Source organism: Phalacrocorax carbo, chromosome 14 (assembly GCF_963921805.1).
Source record: "Phalacrocorax carbo chromosome 14, bPhaCar2.1, whole genome shotgun sequence".
Lineage (NCBI taxonomy): Eukaryota > Metazoa > Chordata > Aves > Suliformes > Phalacrocoracidae > Phalacrocorax > Phalacrocorax carbo.
The window spans coordinates 9268770-9282033 of NC_087526.1; the positions used below are offsets into that span (position 1 = coordinate 9268770).

At 51.9% G+C, this 13264-nt stretch overlaps 1 protein-coding gene across 3 annotated transcripts in view; it reads right to left on the reverse strand.

Annotated features, from left to right (window-relative positions):
- Window positions 1–2961: 2961 nt before the first annotated feature.
- NOL4L (nucleolar protein 4 like) overlaps window positions 2962–13264 on the reverse strand; it is a 66294-nt gene continuing 55991 nt past the window's right edge. For all 3 annotated transcript variants that reach the window (XM_064465571.1, XM_064465573.1, XM_064465574.1), the window contains 5 exons: window positions 12409–12594; window positions 12140–12331; window positions 11930–12052; window positions 11450–11651; window positions 2962–8221 (listed from right to left, as the gene is read on the reverse strand). In XM_064465571.1, coding sequence (XP_064321641.1) covers window positions 8022–8221; window positions 11450–11651; window positions 11930–12052; window positions 12140–12331; window positions 12409–12594 — 903 coding nt within the window. In that variant the 3' untranslated portion in view covers window positions 2962–8021. The remainder of the gene's footprint in view (window positions 8222–11449; window positions 11652–11929; window positions 12053–12139; window positions 12332–12408; window positions 12595–13264) is intronic.

A 13264-nucleotide genomic window follows, 5' to 3' on the forward strand; every position in this document is an offset into this window, starting at 1 on the left:
TGCCTAACGTGAGGCTCAACACACAAAGGTGTCTCGGTTCTGACAGCCTCCCTCTCTGCCCGGGTGTCCGTGCTGTGTTGTGCAGGTAGACGGTGACATGCAGACTCAAGGATGACCTGATGGGATTTGCTGAGTCGAGCGTACTTTGCTGGTCGCTCTTCTAAGCTATTGCTGGTTGTTGCTGTAACTGATCTCCTAGAGAATGGCTATAGCTACGTTGCAAGAAGGTGAATGTCCTTGTGCATCCGTAGATTGAGATAAAAAGAGTGACGCTCTCCTTCTCTGGAGCAGTGACTAATCAAAGAGTAAATTGCTTCAGTGGGGGGGAGAAGTCAGCTGGTTTATTTAAGCAGACAGTAGCAAGAATTGTAGGGAGTTTATTTTTTCTTCTCATCCCTTTTCTAGCTCTATCCTTCCTCCCTTAACCATGCACTTTTTTTTTTTTTTAACCGTACAAGTCCCTGTTTGAGATGCAAGCCTGAGGGATGCAACAAGTTTAGTCTCTGAAATGGTTTAGCCTTAATGCATCTGACAGCCTCATGGTGTGGGAATGAGACCAACGCCCGTGTGCATGTGTGCCCCGGGATGAGCAGAACGGCGGTGTCGGCGAAGGCAGAGCAGAGGTGTGAAACCTGCTTACCAAAGATAGGGAGTGGAGCTGGGGGGTCTGGCTCTGCCTCCTTTGGGGCCACTGTAGCGTACAGATTGAACTGGTCTGGTTTGCAGAGCCCTCCGGGGGGGGCCTGCTCATGTATGTCCCTTGTGGTATTGGAAAAATAAACACACTGTAAAACCTGCATTTGTGGTTTCAATCCTTTTTCTGAAATCCTCCTCTGTGCTCTCTAAGGCAGTATTGCTTTTCCCGTCCTCTTTTTTTTTTTTTTTTTCACTGGGAGCGTTCCAGAGCTCTGCTCAGATGATTAAAAAGGGGGGCTGCATTGCTCTCTCAGCTTCATTAAATAGGTTTTTATGCACTTACAGATAACTGAAGACGGTGCACCTGCTGCAGACGCCCTGAGGGCTCCAAAAGCAGCAGCGTGGCTGTGTGACACTGGGAGCGAAGGCTGCGGCCACACGAGCACCCCCGCAGTAACGGGGAGACACCTGCCCTGCTGGGGTGCTGCCTGTGGGCAGCAGCGCTAGGGCCGGCCCCGGTGTCACCCAGCAGATCTTGCTGCTGCTGTTACGTGGCCTTTATGTTACCACTCAATTGTTGGATAAATGGATCTGAAAATGTTTTTTAAAGAGCTTAACAGCATAATACCAATTATACTGTTCATTGAAACTACCTGTGAACTTACTTATTGATGTGTCCTTTCTCTCTTCTCTAGGCAGTAAGAAAAGAATAACATGGATTTATGTTGCATGTCTGGGTTCTGGTCTCATTGCGTGGATGCACAAGACAGACGGTGATCTCATGAATCGGGCAGCGGGGCTGTGGGAGTGTTTAGATCCATAAGGTGACATAATATCCAGCTTCCTTACATTCTGTTGTGTTGCAGAACAGCCGCGATGGGGCCCCATTCTCCCAGTTCCTCCAAATCACTAATGCCAGGGGGCTGGTGGGCGCAAGTGCAGCAGCAGTCCAGCCAAGCTTCTTCATCTGCTTGCTTTAAAAATCTCAGCAAGAAGGAAAAGGGGCCAAAGCTGAGCATTGCTGCATTTGAGTGCAAAGGAAGCTCTGTCCCAAGATTTATCTGTGAGCACCGGTCCTGGCTGCAGCCCTTCAGCAGTAGGAAGCGACCCATCGGAAACCCGCCGACCTCGGATGTCTCTGCGCCGGCAGCGTGCTGTGGCCTGGGCTACGGGCCTGCGCTAGCACAGGAGCCGTGGCCAGGGCTGTGGCTCTTCTGGCACCAGCTTTTTTAGGAGAAAAAAGGCTTTTGTGTTTCTTGGTAGTTCATTGATGTTCACCTGACTCTGGCAGACTGTCTACAAACACAGGTGTGCTTAAAGATATCCAGATAAATTTAAAAAGTGAAGTTGTTACTTAGGTAAGTTTTAAATGTGCTAAATAACCGACATCAAGCTTCCTATTTTATTGGTGTGGTGGCTGACGATGTCAGGATTAGTTACCTCTAGAACAGGGGAGCTTGGAGGTTTCAAGAGTAAAATCCTATTAATGTCAGAATGTCACACAGTGCAAATATAAATTAGTGTTTTTTTTCTCTGTGATATTTCTCTGATAACAGATTTTCTCTCTCACAGACTGCCTGGGGTTTGGATCTGGCTCTGCCGTGTTCTGGAGTGTCCTGGCTCCGCGGTGGGGCCAGCTGCAATCAGAGGGGTCTTTCCAAGCCAGCCAAGACACCTGCGCCAGTGTGGCTGCGGAAGCACCGGCACATATTTCCAAAGGTAATGAAAAGGGGTTTGCACACCAGTGTGACCAAGGGCTGCTAATCCCCATGGCTTACAGCCGCCTCCCTTGCTCTGTTTGAAATTTGGGAGCAAAGCTTATCCAGAGGCTTACTGTTATTAAACCTGACTATGTCAAGGACATACGGAAGGTGCTTTACCTGTGTATGCTAAAAAAACCTCACGTTAGCTTGGTGTGCGCAGGGGTGTGGGTACGCGCACACGTTAACTAATTATTGTGGAAGGTCCATTTGGGATGTGCTGTCCCGGGCGATTATTTACAAGCGCAAACGTTCAGGTGGGTCCTTTTGGCCATCGCTCATGGCTGCAGCAGCAAAGCTGGGGAAGGTCCTGCCCATGCTGCGTCGCGGGCGCCCGTATGCGAAACGAAACGCGATGTTTCCACCAAAGCTGTGAAGTGATTCGACTTGTCTTTCCTGGGTCCTCCTGACTGTCATCTAGCCACTGATGCAAATCAGATTTTTATCTACACAGTGCTTTGAGATAAACATTTTATGGATGCAAAGATTTATTATACTTAGTGAATAAAGCTGATAACGAAAAATCAGTATTTTCCATGAGGGAGAGGGAGAACTTTCCACAAACTTCAATGAAAACTCCATTTTTTTTCTTTTCACAAAAAACAGACACTTCACAAAATTAATTTTGTCAAAATATAAGTTAAGCATAAAATTTGTGACTAGCCTTGTGAGTGCTAACGCTGCTCTCTATGGTACCCGCGGCTGTCTGTTAAGGAATGGAAAGCACAGCTTTTGTCAAAATTACCAAAAGATTTTTTTTTTTTTTTAACATCTAAATTTAGATCCCGCTTTGGTGACCAACACACCAACCTCTCGCACAGCCCATAGGCTGGGGCTGGGGAGCAAATGCGGGCTGGTGATGGGGCGAGGGGCAGCGTCTGGAGAGCGCCTGGTGCCTGCAGCACCCAGCGGTGCTCGACGGTGGAGGAGAAAGCCCTTTTCGTTATACAGTGTTTATTAAGTAGATTCAGTCTTATATATGATATACAGATTCAAAAGAAAAAAAAAAAAGGATTCCACATACTTATGAAATCAGTGCATTTAGCAAGTAATACCATGGAGATAACAGCTTGATTAACAGCTCATTGGTCTTTGTTAAGTGAGGGGAACAGGGAGTTGGCCTGTGCTAATCATTCCACAAACAGAACAGAATTAAGTTGCATCACATATATAATAGACACACATTCTAAGAATTAAAATATTAAGCCACATTTACTGGAAAAATCCACAGTATATAACACAAATAACTCTTATCAAGCTCGTTGAGGAGGAAGTGCTCATCTGCTTAAGAGCCACATTAAGTTGCATAGGTGCCTATCTGCAAAAATACCATTTCAAAATGAATCGATTAAGCAATAAAGTGTCACCTTAAAAGCTGGATTAAGTGCCATATGCTTTCTATCTGAGCCCTCAGGAAAGCACCGACTTTCCAAAGAGCTATCTTCTGCTTCATTTCAGAGCCCCCCGCCAACCGAGGAACGCGCTCCCTCCCTTTTGATCTGAAATCAGCGGCCAGCTCGGGCGATTTCACCAGGTTCGGTAAAGTGTTTCCAATTACGCTGATGAGTGTTTTCTCCCTGCTTCCTTGCAAGCTCCCTTGGCTTGACCGCTCTTCTGCGTTGTTTGAACCCTACACTGAGCTCGGTGGCTTTCACCCTCCTGCCTCGGATGTCAGGGGGAGGATGGTGAAACAGCAGTGCGACTGTGCCTGTTCGAGTTCTAGTGCTTCAGTTAACTGAGCTCCGGATCAGCTCTCGATTTGAATTGCAGCCAATCCGTAAATCGGAAAAAAAATACAATAGCTTGTGCAAAACCCAAAATAGCTTAAAGGGTGTTTCAATTTTGTGGGGTCTTCCTTAGAGTAGGTGCGTGTGTCAGTGGGTGAGTGAAGCTGTGGCTTGGTTAAGCAGACGAACTGGGTGAGGTGCATCTTCCTCTTCAACAGCAGGTCTTGCAGAACACACAGGGGCCGGGAGTTCTGTACATGTAAACAGTACACTTTCACTGAGTCCAAAATTAGGAGCAAAAATACAAAGGTTCACATTGGTCTTAGGTAGATACAGGCGAAGAACTGAGCTGTACAGCTCTGAAACAACCAAACAAAAGTTTCTAAAGCACCACTAAATTATATAAAAATCAGACCATGGACGGATCGTAGTTGGTATTCTGGTGAAGTACTATGCTACCTTGTAAAAAGTTTTACAAAAAATTACAAATCAAAAGTATATTAACCCTCTGAGTTCAAAGCAGCATTTTTTTTTTTCATGAACTGGTACTAAATCCGACGGCCACTTGTGGGAGGAAAGTGGCCCTTTGGATCAGGGAGGTACAAGTTACATCTGCTCACAATCCCGGGAACGCTCTCCCATGTAGAAACACCATCATGGGAACCGCACATCCAGGGCAGGATGGTTGTGTTTAAAATAAAATAAAATAAAATAATAAAATAAATCTATTTTCTCGACCAGTGATTAGCTTTTCTTAAACAAAACCAAAAACGTCCAGACCATTTGCTAACCCAGCATTCTCCTTCCACCGCTCAGAATATCTGGAGAGCCGGTGTATTCTGCTCCTGCTCATTCCTTCTCGTTGAGAACCCGGACTAGCGATTCCTGACCCCGTCCTGCCTAGTGAGAGTGCAGGAATGTGGCTGTCAAACAGTCCTGGCGCACAGAAGAGCCGCAACTGAGCATGGATCAGCTGAAGAGCACTGAGATGTCTGTGGAGCTCGTGCCAAAGAAACTATAAAGCTGCGGCTCACTGAAAAAATTAAAAAAAAAAAAGAAAAAGAAAATAAAAAGATCCCTGACAGAAATTCGTAGTCAATCCCATTTGTTTCATAACTTCTCACAGATGTGGCTGTCACCGGGGCTTTGGAAATCTGAGTCTGTACCATTCAGCTGCAAGTTATGAACATCAGTTGTTAGGACAGGGTAGACTGATACCTTCCTATGCAACCATGAGCCTCATCTGTCTTCTACAGCAGTTTAACAAAGTGTAAGAGCTACTAAACTTCAATACATGCTAAGACAAGTTCAAAGGTGATCTGGTAACGACAGCTAAAACTTGTATAAATAAAACTTTAAACAAACTGTAGCTGATGGTGATCTGTCCGTAAGCCCCTGGGTAACCTCTTTTTCAGTAAACTGGATGGCAAACTTATGGCTAAATGTTCTTGACAGCCTCTGACGGGGAGGGAGGCACCGACTCGGGTGGGATATCGCAGAGAGAGAGAATTCCGGGACAGCGATTGTCTCTGCCTCTCCTTCCTTAACATTAAGACTTTTATGGATGGCTGCGGTTACATATTTTGTCAAAAGGTTTGTTACTTCATGGTATTCACACAAAAATAAATATTTACATAAATTCCAAGTATGGGAGGATGTAGTGGGCAAACCGAGCGGGCTTGTGAAGTGCTGGGGAAAGCGTGAGTCTGAACCCTGGCTCGGGGGGAAGGGGGGAGGCTGGTGTCCCGGGCCGGCCCCAGCCCCGCTCTCCTGCCTGCTGCGGGCAGGGACGGGACGGGGCACTCAGACCAGGCATCCTCGTGACGGCCGTGATGCTCCCTGTTCCAGCATCGGCTCAGGTCTAACAAGCCACCATCTCTGCACGGACACCCTGACTATGCCCAACAGCCAGGGCTTAGGTCCCTTTTCTCCAAATGCTATGGAAAGTTTATGGTTCGGGCAAAACAGTCAATGCAACGGTTAATCCCTTCTGCTGCCGGGCCAGGCAAGCCTGTGCTCAGGAGCCAGTGGCTTTTTCTGTACTGAGACTAAGAGCAGGGTAGAGGTTTTGTCTATCTTCCAGTGTGTGTGGAGTATAATCAGGTATAAAGGCTACTGAGTAAACTGCCTGGGTCTGCTCCTGGCTGGGACCAGCGCTGCCACTGAGCTTGAGCCCGTGCCAGCAGCATCAGCTCCCCACGGAGCAGCAGCCCCCATCCGCTGGCTCAGAGTGGCCGAAAAAGAACAAAAAAGCTGGCTTCAAAGAGCAAAAGTATCTACCTTTAAAATGAGCGTTTAGGAGTTTACACTTATCGAATTCATATCTCCTGGTGAGGACTTCTGCCTGGACGGGGGGAGCTGCGCCGGCATGGGGTGCGAAGAGGAGCTGGGATCCCTGGCAGCTGGTCTCTGCTGCTCTATGTGGCTCCGGAGCACGTTGCATTGCTTGGCTCAGCTCAGCATCTCCGTGCCTGAGCGAAGTCCCTGGGTTTAGCAGCACTGGTAGTAGGTATTGCACTGAGCAAAACGAAGTGCATTATTGGGGATGGGGGGGTGGGGGTGGTAACAGGGCAGAATGGACATCGGACTACATTTTTTCCACACTTGGGGAACTGTGGGCTTGTTCCAGGACTGTGAGCAGGGAGGAGGGGGAGGACTTCGTCAGTTCTGCTGCTGAATGTCGCCTGTCTCTGTCTTCTGCAGCAGCGCGAGCGGCTCGCCGCACTGACCTCACTTTTCAGGCAAAGACGTGGCATTAGCCTTTATTACAGCCATGCAGTTCCTAAACGGTTTATTCTCCTGGTGCTACCCCAGGGTTGGTTTCACGCGGGCTGGAGCAAACAGCTGGGCACAGCTGGGTGGGGGTGAGCTGCCGCCCAGCAGCAGGACGCTGGTGGATCCGCTGGATCTGCTGGGTTGGTTCCAGCCTCCTCGGCACAATCCACGCGTCTGCGACGCTCACTGTCCCCCAGGACCAGCTTGGCCAGTCCTGGAAGAAGCCCACAATGGAGTGTGAGGTAGAGTACGGATGGTGACGACCGCAAGACAGTGTTTCTCGGGTATTTCCTTCCTTCCTTCTCTTATCTGCAATGACTTAAATGAGTGCGAGACGTCCTTCTAGACAGAGGTCTGCTGAGCTTGCTGAGTCTCTGCGGGAGATTTAGACCCCACTGCTGCTACGGGACTGCTTAGAACGAGGGTCTAAGCAGGATGCTTGCTTGCTCTGTTGGTCAGCTGCCACCTATGCTTACTGGAGGCTGAGAAGCCTCGAAGCCTAGGGCTGGATGACAAACTTGCTCCTGGTGGGACAAGGGCTTCCCAGAGAAACAGGCAGAGCTGCCTGGAAATTAGTAGTGTAGTGATATGGAATGTGTTATTTCACAGGAATAAATTCCTTCTGATCAGACAGACAAAAAAACTGGCAATCTGTACAAACTCAAAAGAATCCATTTTCAGAAAAATAAATTACTAAGGGGAGAGGAGGGTCCATTTCTCAATAAATATGTGATTCAGCTCACCTAAGACTTGGAAATTATCTGGGGACAGGAATCTAACATTTGGGTCCACAAAGGTTATTCTAAATACATCTGCAGCCCCAAACCTCCCCAGGCTCCCTTCTGCCCTTGAAAGTCCCACATCCTTCCAAGCTGCAGGTTTGGCTTCTGGTTAGCTGGACGCACGGGTGTTGGTACGGTTCAAAAACATGTCCTTGTGCCTGAAGTCCCAGGTGCTTGGAGTGTAAAAGAAAACAGGTCTTTTGGATTCCACCTTCTAAAACTACATGTACCCGCCACTTCACGGGAGGACAATGGTGGTCCTGAGCAGGACACCGCTGGGAGCCTCTTTCTAGCAGGTATAAATTGTCTTCTCGACAGAGGAGCGATGCAGATACAGGGAGTCAGTTCTGCTGTAAAATGAGGTTTTCCAGTTCATCTGCAGATCGAAGCAGAAACGCTGCTGATTCTCGGTAGCCAGCGATCAGCTGCCGCACTGCACTGATCTCCGTGGGGCTGAGCTGGGCAGCCTGCATTCCCCTGCTGGTGCTGTTGGAGGGGGCTGTGCTGGAGGCCCCACCTTTCATGCTGAGATCGGTCGGACCTGCCAAGAAAAGCAAGAGGGAAAATCAGGCCAACCTCGCCTGTGTCCGTCCTGCCGCGACGAGATCCCCAGCAGGAGCTGCTGCTCCTGGACCTCTGCAGCGGCAGGAAGGTCCCTGCAAAGTGCGGTACCCTGGACATGAGAAGCCCCAGCTCCCACAGCAGACAGCAAAGGCAAGTCACTGCCTCTACAACAGCCACAACAAGAATAGAGACTTCAGAGGCAACGTGACAAAAATCCTATCCTACAGCCTGTCCCATCCACTCTGCGAAGGGAGGGTCTGTGACTGCACTCTGCCAGAAGCTAAACCTGCACCTGAGGGTACCTGGCCGTCAAAATCATCTTCCAGGTTCTGTTTTTTCTTCTGCATATGGCAAGTAACAACCCGCATGGGGCATTTTTCTGGCTTAGAGCTGGGTAACTACAGGGTGTCTGTGCCAAGCACATGCACCATGGGGCTGGGCTGTACTGTGCAGTAAGGGGGAGACCTGGCCTGCCCGGGGTCTCGCGCACTGCCCCAGCCAGCAGCGCAGTTACGTGCTCAGCCTTAGGTAGACCGTTTTGGGCGGCTAAATGGTCTTACTAGGCTGCACATTTCTGTGGCTTAGTCCGTAAATGAAATAAAGTCCTGCAAAATTTATGATCTGTCTGATGGGCAGGGATAGTTTTTTTTCTCCTGAGTCGGTCTCTGCTGCACCTCTATCACATGCGATTGGCTTCCCACCACGTGCACATGTCTGTCCTCTGCAGAACAGGACACTCAGCTGCCCCAGCTCACAAAGTCCCCCCATGTTGCTACAGATCTGAAACCTGCAAAACGGCACAAAATTATCGAGTTCTCCAAGACCCAGTGAACACTGTCAGCCACGGCTCTGGCTGGCTGCAGATACGTGTGCACAACCATGTGCATGGGTGTGCAGCCTGGTTTGAGTGGCTGCGCGTGGAAGGCTTTGGCAGGAAAGCTGATACACAGCTTGAGGGGTGACACAGCCAGGGAAAGGCACAGGAAAAACTGGATTTAGCTTCATGTTGGACTAAATAAGAGAAGCCAAACAGGTGCCAGAATCACACAATCAACTAGAAATAGAGAGAAGAGGAAAGACATGTACTAGAGATGTAATATTAGTTAGGGAGAGGAGGCAGGCAAGGCTGCAGCCTCGGGGTAAGGAGAAAGAGAAGACACTGAACTAATTAATGCCCTGGCTGTGGGCTGGAGCATTGTAGGCTGATGGAGCAGTCGGTGATGCTGGAGAAAGGCTTCAGGAGGGCTGAGCTCCTGCTGGGTGGCCTGATGCAGCAGTGGGACATGCAGGAAGATGGAGCAGGGACCGGGTGCTGCAGGGGTTTGCAAACCAGGCCAGAAGAGGTCAGCAGCCCCCCCCCCCCGGGACCAGATGTATGCCACTGGTGACCAGCAGCAGGGAGTGGAGCACATCGCCCCAGGGAGGGAGGAAAGCATACAAGGAAAGCAACGCTGGAGCAGCAAATGCCGCGGAGGGAGTGGCACCAGCGGAGGACTTCCACACGAGGCTAATCAGCGCTCCGAGGGGGGGGGGGAGGGGGGGGAGGAGGAGGAGGTGGTGGAGGAGGAGGCTCTCATGTGAAAGCAATTTCACTGGACAGAAAAGGCAGCAGTAAACGGAGCCCATTTCCCGGCTCAACAAGGGGGAAGGAGAAGGGACTGGGGGTGTGGGTTTGAGCAAGAATTGCCTCAGGTGGGGGATGGAGGGAAAGACACTTCTGGGCAGCAAACCCCTGCAGACTTTCTGCTCCTGGAGGCAGGAGAAGGCACAGCTCCTTGCAGCACTCCAGCAGCATGCTCTTACCTCTAAAGGACTGGCAAAGAGCTTGGGCAAAGGGGAAAAAAAAATAATTGCAAAGAGTTTAAAAATCCATTAGAAACAAGTTGCTGCTGTGTGCTGCTGCTGTGTGCTACACCCAGGGCCTGTCTGCTCCTCCTGGGGCCTGAGCTCACTGGGGCTGCTCTGAGATGGTTCTGCAAGTTCACTGCCTCTTGTCAAGGAGCCAGCACTCACAGCTGGGCCAGGCAAGAGGAGGGTGCTGGGCAGAGCAGGCAGCCAGGGGTGCCTGTGCTGCTCTGGGGAGGAACCATAGCTGCCTCCATTGTGGCTGCAAGGATTAGGTCTCAGCAGCTGGAGGCCAGGGCGGGATCTTTATTCAGGGTTAAGAAGCATTAGGAAGGGATGATAAGAGTTAATCCCAGACAGGCATCTATCAGGGCTCCGGAAATCACATCCTTCCAAATCCTCACTCCCATTGGGGTGGGCAGGGGCAGGACAGGAGCCTAGAGCACACTGGGGCAAGCGAAGGCAGCCCAGATATTGCCAAAGGACTGGCCAAGGACCAGCATGGGCTCCAGCCCCTCCTGCCACTGCTGCCGGGAGGGCAAACCCGGAGTGCTGCTGCCCAAGCGCAGAGCCTTTGCCCCATCCCACACCTCTTTCGCCCAGGTGCCAGGTGGTTACCAGGTACCATGGCACCTCCCCAGGTGCCCTCATCAGCCCCAGGCTACTCTGCACTGTTCACTTGCTCCTAACTCAGCTGTCCTCTCAAGCCTGGCCTGCACTCTCTTTCTGCCTTCCTGCCCTGCAGCCTCCATCCTGTTCCGCCAGCTGCTTTTCCCATGCATCCCCCAGCCCCTCGTCACCCTCCTGACCTGCAGCAGGAGCTCACTGTGCCCCAGGTGCTGCTGCAGAGCCCCTGAACTTTACCAGTCCTGTCCCCATCCCGTCCCTGTCTCTGAGAGCAGCTGACACATGCTGGGAAAGGAATGGCTCATACCAGCAACGAGATCAGGGCGGTGATAGGCACCCGCTTCTGTTAATAATTAATAGCTGATACAGATTCTCTTTTTTTCAAGTGACACTCCTTCCCCCCACCAGTGCCACCTAGACCATTCGTCCAAGTTCAGTTCAACAATTAACTGCCCATGGATGAGGCAAGCTGAGCAGCAGGGCAGAGGTCTCTGTCAGCTGCAGAAGAGGGGCTTTCGGAGCAGCTCTGTGGAGCGGCAGGAGAGATACTGCCGTGACCGGGCTTGGCATGAGCCACGGGAGCAGCCCCTGCCTTGCCCCTGGTCACCAGCTCAGCTGCACAGCACAGGATGCCAGGGAGCCCACAGCGCGCTGCCCAGGCACGGGGAGGAGGCGATGGCTGGGTGGGCTCCCCGTGCTGCCATGGGACCCGGCACAATGTGCGGCCACTTACCATTACTGTGGTTGCCCGTCTGGAGGGAGGCGGGTGGCTGCAGGCTGCCCCCCAGGGACCCGTAGCCACGGTAGCTGTAGTTCAGGCTTCCATTGATGTAGACTGGGTCTTGGGAGTAAGATGAAGCTGGCAGTGAATAGGAGGAGTGGGTGATGGCTGTGGAGTCTCTGGAGTGTTGCTTGTCTAGAGCGATCGGTTCGTCCTGCACAGGGGAAAACACAGACTTACTCCAGTAAGGAGTCCAGCTGTCCTCTGTGGCCAGTGAGAGGGATGGCATGGGGACACCTGGTCTCCCATGTCTGCAGTGTGGCCAGTACAAACCAGTGTCCCCAGCACTGCTGGCTTGAGCCTCAAGATGCACCACAGGGCCCTGTTATGCAGCCCTGTGACTTTCAGAAAGGCTTTTAAAAATGCTTTGCCAAATTGCTCAGAAACTTCTCTTGTTTTCCCCACACCCACCTCCAGCCGCAAGCACTGTACCTGGGAGGTCTGGTAGATCTCCAGCCGCATCCTCTTGGCTGCTTTCCGCGTTTCACTCTCGCAGGCAGCAGCCAGGATGTTTTCCGCCATGGCTGAGGTCAGGTGTGGCGGTGTGGGCCTGGTCTGTGGAGACACAAGCAGAGAAGGTGCTCAGGGACCTGCTGCCCCAGGAATGGTGGCAAGCAGGAGGGCAGTGGGGTGGCCACTCACCATCTCCATTCCGTTCTTCTTCATGCGGCGGCAGGACTTGAGGTAGGTGCGGATGCGCTTGCGTGCCCGCTCCTGGAACTCGGGGAACTGCCTGCTGCAGGACTCGATGATGGCCTGGATCTTCTCCTTGGGCTGCTTGGAGATGGGAACCATCCGGTCCAGGTTCTCGTCCACAAAAAGGCGCACAAACATCTGCAAAGGAGAAGACAGATGATGGGAACAGAGGTGGGAGGCAGGCACGCTTACCCTCCTTGCAGAGCCCTCCTTACGTTGAAGGCCTTTAGCCTCTCTGGGTCCATCCCCTCCGAGTCATTTATCTTATCGTTGTCTTCATGGTCATCATGGTCATCATCATCTTCATCGGCCGTGGGGGCCCTGCCAACGGTCAGGTCCTCGGGGCAGCCGCTGACCTCTGTCTTGATGGAGTCATAGCTGCCGGAGCTGTACGGAGGGGACTGAGAGGAGATGGGGGTTATCGCAAGCAGCCCTTGCCTGCTCTCCCCTGCCCACGGTCACAAGGAAAAAGCCCTTTCTCTTTGGCTTATTGCTTCTGGCCCATCTCCTGATGTCCCTCTGCAACCCGGGGATGGGCTCCTCCAAGTGCCTGCTCCTGCCTGCTTGGGGCAGAGGGGAACATGGCGGCCTCAGGGACCGTGTGACGGCCCAAAGTGCAGGCAGCGTGGCGCTGGCTGGTGGGGGCTGTGGCTCTGACTGACCCTGTGGGAAACACTGCCCAGACCCAGCGGGAATAGGTGTCTCCTTGCTTGGCGGCGGCAGCAGCGCAGGTGGTTGGGGGCGAGGTGAGCCCACTGCAGAGCCCTGACTCTGGGGCAGGCAGGGCACAGGGCATGCTCCCTGGCTCTCCCAAACCATCCCTCCCTCCTTCTGCCAACTGCTCACTTGGTGCTTGGGCTGATTTCTGCTGAGCAGCAGTGTCCCTGAGCCTGGAGTGCAGCCACGCACAGCTGCTCTGCCACAGCATCGGCAGGCGAGCGTGGTGCTCGTTTGTCCTTCCCTCCCTGCAAGGGAAAGAGTTCCAGCCCTGCCGCCCCCTCTGTGCTTTCCTGGTGCAAGGGCAGGAGCTGCATCCCTGCCTGGCCTTGGGCACCTCTTGTGCGGTTGCTC